Below are 6389 nucleotides of genomic sequence, written 5' to 3'. Positions count from 1 at the left end.
GATACAGCGTCGGAGGCTCCCGTTCATTCCTCTGAGAGTGTCTCAGTAGAGCGTGAAGCCAAAACGGCTCCACTGCCGAGTGATAAAGTACCCGGATCATCCGGTGATCTTCGTCATCCATCGGGCCCATAGAGCAGGAGCAGTAGCGTTTCCTTTAACTCCGCCTCCTCCTCCCAGCCCTCGCTCCAGCCTCGGTCTGGGTCTCATTCACATGAACATAGGAAGGGAAAACACTTACAACTTTTAGGACCTATTGATATAAATAAGGGCTATTAGAGTGTTCATACCGGGAAGTTTCACCTAAAAAAAAAATCATCCTCTGAGTTACAGATGTCTCTTTCCCAATGTAAGTCTATGGGAAAAAGTATTTTTGGGCCCAACGGCATCACGTGACAGACAAGGAAGTTGTAGTACCGCTGTTTAGCCACTACAAAAATGGGCATCAAAGCCTGGCCCTCTTCCTGGAGGGCTCAGTTTCAAAAGCGTAACTTTATTAACTTATTTAGAAAAATGTTGAAATAAACAGCAAAACTCCATCGTTCCACAGGGTGGAGCTGCGACACAAAGCAAAGCAGAAAGATCTATTCAAATGTGTTAATCTAGAGGTTAATGATGTCATAAACTGAACTATTCTGCAGAGGCATTTTGGATTCAGAATATATGAATGAATGAATAAAAAAAAAAGACAAAATAAGATGCAGGTCCAGGTGGTGAACCTCTGTGGATCATCAGGACACGACTGATCCTCTCAACACATCCACTTTTTTGATCCCTCACTCTGACAGAGATCACCACGGCTTCAATCTGATGAGAGAAGAAGAGAACAGAAGTCATGAATCAGTGTTTACAGAGACTCCCTTCATCAGCTGTCTGTCACTGATGCAGCACACAGTTCATTTATAAAACTATCATTAACAGAACCAACCTCCATATCTCTGCTCACTACTCAATATCTGCAACAGTAACTGCAATTTCTGTTCTAGTAAATTCATTAGTGTGGTCGTTCCTAAAGTCTGCACCTCCTCTGGTCGTCACTCATTCCAGTTTGCGGCTCCTTGTGAGTGGAACGAGTTACAAAAGACACTAAACTCCACACCCTCATCCCGTTACTCTCTTTTAATAGCTGTTTTGGCAGACCACATCATGGTTACTAAATGAAACCATGGTTCTATGAAATAAGAGCCTGTGATTTGAGGCTTCAGTCGGACTGTTCTCAGAGCTGTGACAAAGATGAACTGATCAATGAGAGAATAAAGACTTTCTGATCAGATTTGATGGTTAGACATTTGTTTGATGGATGAAGACCACTGTCTCTATACATGTTGTGATGCTATCAGTGGTAATCCAGCTTTATTTCCTGGAGACGTGAACACAACAACAACATCTTCTTCACATCAACTCTAACACATGATCACAACAAGCTTCTGTCTGATCTGATTGGCTGACTGTTCTCTCTCTCTCTGTGTCACCGTTCTCCTCTCACAGCTTAACTGAGGAAACGCATCACAACAATACTGCTGGAACCAGCATGGACCGAATCCGACCCTCTACTGACCTCAGAGTCGCCAGTCTACATTGTGGACTCTTCACAAGATCAGACATCAGCTTCACTGTCGAATCCTTCAGCTTGTTTCCGCTCAGATCCAGTTCTCTCAGATTGCAGGGGTTGGACTTCAGAGCTGAGGCCAGAGAAGCACAGCCGATCTCTGACAACCTGCAGAAACTCAATCTGAATAAAGAATAAATGATGAAGATAAAAATCACTTTATAATCCAATCAGATGTGTTCAGGTTTTAAATGTGTAGCTCAACATTACTATGTCCTAATCAATGAGCTTTTCCCTAAAATGAGAAGAGTGACTTTGTCATTGTGTTATTGTGGATCATCATAATGTCAGCCTTCTACAGACATCATCCAAATGTCACCACAACATTCATACACCTATACATGTCAACACACATCAATAACATGCTGATGATCTCTGTGTTCATCTATATGTGTGTGCTGAAGGATCAATATCAATGATCAGACATTATTTGTGGAATACGTTGACAACCAGAGAAATATTTCTAATTCATGAAGTAAACTTGATGAATTTAGAACCAATATTAGTTCAGAGGATCTTCTGTATCCAGATGTGACCATTTGCCAACAATGATAAACATTAATTTACTTTAACAACTAACAGTGGACATTTTCTACACTTTCTTTAAGAAACACAAGTCTTTTGTGACTGCAGACTAAATTTAGTTCAAGAAACATGAAAATATGAAGAAAAGGACATTAACATCTATGAAGTAATGGATGTAATCAGGTTCAATTGTTAATTAAACATATAAGATCTCTAATAGTAACAGAGAGTCAGTGAACTGACCCCAGAGTCTCCAGTCTACAGTGTGGACTCTCCAGAAAACCAGACAGGAGCTTCACTCCTGAATCCTGCAGCTTGTTGAAGCTCAGCTCCAGCTCTCTCAGATGTGAGGGGTTGGACTTTAGAGCTGAGTCCAGAGAAGCACAGCTGATCTCTGACAAACTGCAGCCCCACAAACTGAATAAAGAATAAATGATGTAAGTTTAGAAGACAACGTTCCTGCTGGAAATCATTAAATGTTTAATAATGTGTTCAGAGCTGAAGAAGGTTTAGAATGTAGAAGTTTAGAAAATGTAAACTCCAAACACCTAAGGCCAACAGGATGCAGGTTAAAAACTGTAAAATACAAACAGTGAAACAGAGCTCTCATTAATATTAATGAAAACGTGCTGCTACTCGAATAAAGACGTAGTGACTTCACCTCTTAAACTCTGACAGCTCCACCAGTGGATCCATCTCTACAAACTAATGTTGAGCAGCCAAACACAAATAAAAACCACAGAAACTGAATCAAGATTCAAGTCAAGATCTCAAAGTGTCTAAAGATGTCGAATATGTCAGGATGGATTTTGGGTAAATGTGAACAAAACTCATCTACAATATATATTTCAGGAATAGTGCAATTATAAAATCAAAGCATCTTCAGTTCAAACTCTTCATAAAATGTATAGAAAATACAAATACTGAATATATTTGTTATTGTCTGATAGCTGAAATAGAGATTATTTATTTATTCTTCATGTTTTTTTATAATTTATTTTAGCATGATGAAAGTCAAGTGTTGTGATATATGAAGGTTTTAAATGTGTAGCTCAACATTTCTCTACCACAGTCAATGGACTAAACCACTAAAGAAGAAAATGGACTTTAGCATTAAGATACTCAGTGTGGATCAGTATAATATCAGCCTTATATCTGCAGTTTAGTGTCACCACAACCTTCACATCATCTTAATCTTAGTACACAAGTAAATATTGGTGTCTGACCTCAGAGTCTCCAGTTTACAGTGTGGACTCTCCAGAAAACAACAAAGCAGCTTCACTCCTGAATCCTGCAGCTCGTTGTTGTCACTCAGATCCAGCTCTGTCAGATGGGAGGGGTTGGACTTCAGAGCTGAGGCCAGAGAAGCACAGCTGATCTCTGATAACCTGCAGAAACTCAATCTGAATAAAGAAGAAATGATTTAACTTTAGAAGACACGGTCCTGCTTGAAATCATTAAATGTTTAATAATGTGTTCAGAGCGAAAGAAGGTTTAGAACGTAGAAGTTTAGAAAATGTAAACTCCAAACACCTGAAGCTAACAGGATGCAGGTAAAAAACTGTAAAATACAAACGGTGAAACAGAGCTCTCATTAATATTAATGACAACGTGCTGCTACTTGAATAAAGACGTAGTGACTTCACCTCTTAAACTCTGACAGCTCCATCAGTGGATCCATCTATACAAACTCATGTTGACCAGCCAAACAGAAATAAAAACCACAGAAACTGAATCAAGATTCAAGTCAAGATCTCAAAGTTTCTAAAGATGTCAAATATGTTAGGATGGATTTTGGGGAAATGTGAACAAAACTCATCTATAATATATATTTTAGGAATAGTGCAGTCATAAAATCAAAGCATCTTCAGTTTAAACTCTTCAGTCAGTATAAGCATCATATAACTTCATAATATTTATAGAAAAAGTAAATACTAAATATATTTGTTATTGTCTGATAGCTGAAATAGAGATTATTTATTTATTCTTCATACTTTTTTTTATATTTTATTTTAACATGGTGAAAGTCAGGTGTTGATTCAGATTCAGACAACTTTATTGATCCCAAGAAGGGTAATCCAATTCACAGTTTACCCCACAAACACACACAGACAACATCCAGACAAACATCCAAAATGTTATGTAAATCACAGATCAGTAAAACTGACAAACAGAGGTTGGTGAAGGACAGCAGATAAGTTAATACAAATAGAATAAATACAATAAATAGCAATAAAATAGATAAAGAGAAAACAAATAAATAATAAATAGACATTGTTACATTATTTATCATGTAAGGGAACTGTCAATAAAAATCTCACATGAAATGACTACTGTCTGAGTTTAATAACCTGATAGCAGAAGGAATAAAATAATTGGAGTAAGGGTTAGTTCTCCTCAGAGGTGCCTGATAAGGGCGGCCTGAAGGCATCAATGAAAATTCAGGAGACAGAACATGAAGAGGTTGGCGGATAATATTCTTTGCCTCCTTTACCACCTGATTCTCCCAGAGGGAACACAAGTTGATTTGGACATCTTTGACATTTGTCCATTCACGAAAACCTGCTGGACCCTCAAAGTAAGAAAATTTAAAATCAGCATGAGAAGTTGTGATATATTAAGGTTTTAAATGTGTAGCTCAACATTTCTCTGCCACAGTCAATGGACTAAACCATTGAAGAAGAAAATAGCATTAAGATACTTCTTCTTCTTCTTCTTCTTCTTCTTCTTCTTCTTCTTCTTCTTCAGTTTAAACTCTTCATAAAATGTATAGAAAAAACAAATACTGAATATATTTGTTATTGTCTGATAACTGAAATAGAGATTATTTATATATTCTTCATATTTATGTTTTTTTATAATTTATTTTAACATGATGAAAGTCAAGTGTTGTGATAAATGAAGGTTTTAAATGTGTAGCTCAACATTTCTCTGCCACAGTCAATGGACTAAACCACTGAAGAAGAAAATGGACTGTAGCATTAAGATACTCATTGTGGATCAGTATAATATCAGCCTTATGTCTGCAGTTTAGTGTCACCACAACCTTCACATCATATTAAGCTCAGTACACAAGTAAAAAATGGTGTCTGACCTCAGAGTCTCCAGTCTACAGTGTGGACTCTCCAGAAAACCACAAAGCAGCTTTACTCCTGAATCCTTCAGCTTGTTTTCACTCAGCTCCAGCTCTCTCAGATGGGAGGGGTTGGACTTCAGAGCTGAGACCAGAGAAGCACAGCTGATCTCTGACAACCTGCAGCGGCAAAATCTGAATAAAGAATAAATGATGTAGATAAAAAATAATTTATAATCAGCTGAAAACATTTAATTTATAAAAAACTTCATTAGCTCCAGTCAGTTAACTGACCTCAGAGTCTCCAGTCTACAGTTTGGACTCTCCAGTCCAGCAGAAAGCAGCTTTACTCCTGCCTCCTTTAGGTTGAAGTTGTCCCTCAGGTCCAGCTCTCTCAGATGGGAGGGGTTGGACTTCAGAGCTGAGGCCACAACTTCACAGTGAGTCTCTGAGAATCCACAGCGAGGAAATCTGTCATGATTATATGAAAGAGGACACTTTATCAAAACGATCCCATAATTGTCACTTGTGAACACAGTGACTGCTTAAGCATGAGTTACATAATCAATTTTAATAATAATAATCATTTATCTATACAACACTTTTCAAAAACATGTTTAAAACTTGCTTTAAAGATTGAATATATACAGAGCAGCTACAAAATAGATTACATATAGTGCAATTCAGAAATAGATTAAAAATAGTTTTAACAAATAGACAAAAAAAACAGGAATATAAAGAATCAAATCTAATTAAAGATGCAAGCAGCGATGAACGGACCCTCGCACCTTCGGGAACATCGTCACTAATGAAGACAATCTCCCTGCTGAGTTCAATGATGCCTCCCACAAGACTCTACGACAACCGGTTCATGAGTTATGAAATGGGGTGGGGCTAACGTGTAGGGGCGGGGCCATCAGTCTATATTGGCATGTAAATGACCTCAGGCCTGGACCATCATCATGGCTGAGAAATTTCGGGTAGATCAGACTATGTACACTGGAGTTACAACAACATCCTGTTTCATTTTGAATTGCACAAATCGGTCTTTAGATAGGTCGTTAGATAAAATCTCAGGATTTTATTAACTTTTCATCATTAAGGTCAAATTTCAAGTCAACCTTATTAAATCTGTAGGAGGAGTTTATTAAAGTACACGGCCTATAAAACGCTAAAAATGGGCAA

The 6389-nt window shown here is 37.7% G+C and overlaps 1 protein-coding gene across 1 annotated transcript; it reads right to left on the bottom strand.

Annotated features, from left to right (window-relative positions):
• Nucleotides 1–575: 575 nt before the first annotated feature.
• LOC119484635 (ribonuclease inhibitor-like) lies at nucleotides 576–6004 on the bottom strand. Its single transcript, XM_037763610.1, has 5 exons — nucleotides 5985–6004; nucleotides 5499–5675; nucleotides 2375–2548; nucleotides 1556–1729; nucleotides 576–804 (listed from the first exon to the last, which is right to left on the bottom strand). The coding sequence occupies exons 1-5, from the start codon at nucleotides 6002–6004 to the stop codon at nucleotides 789–791; spliced, it is 561 nt and encodes a 186-aa protein (XP_037619538.1). The 3' UTR covers nucleotides 576–788.
• Nucleotides 6005–6389: the final 385 nt, after the last annotated feature.

This window comes from Sebastes umbrosus, chromosome 1 (genome assembly GCF_015220745.1).
Source record: "Sebastes umbrosus isolate fSebUmb1 chromosome 1, fSebUmb1.pri, whole genome shotgun sequence".
Taxonomy (NCBI): Eukaryota; Metazoa; Chordata; class Actinopteri; order Perciformes; family Sebastidae; genus Sebastes; species Sebastes umbrosus.
Note: the sequence above shows the minus strand (reverse complement) of the source record. Positions and strands in the feature narration are given on the sequence as shown.

What these genes read in the sequence shown, in the direction of transcription:
- LOC119484635 (XM_037763610.1), bottom strand. Translation starts at nt 6,004, where the DNA reads ATGTTCCCGAAGGTGCGAGG. An exon ending in ATGTTCCCGAAGGTGCGAGG is followed by an intron (nt 5,676 to 5,984) that starts GTCCGTTCATCG and finishes TAATCATGACAG; the next exon opens with ATTTCCTCGCTGTGGATTCT. An exon ending in TGTAGACTGGAGACTCTGGG is followed by an intron (nt 1,730 to 2,374) that starts GTCAGTTCACTG and finishes TTCTTTATTCAG; the next exon opens with ATTGAGTTTCTGCAGGTTGT.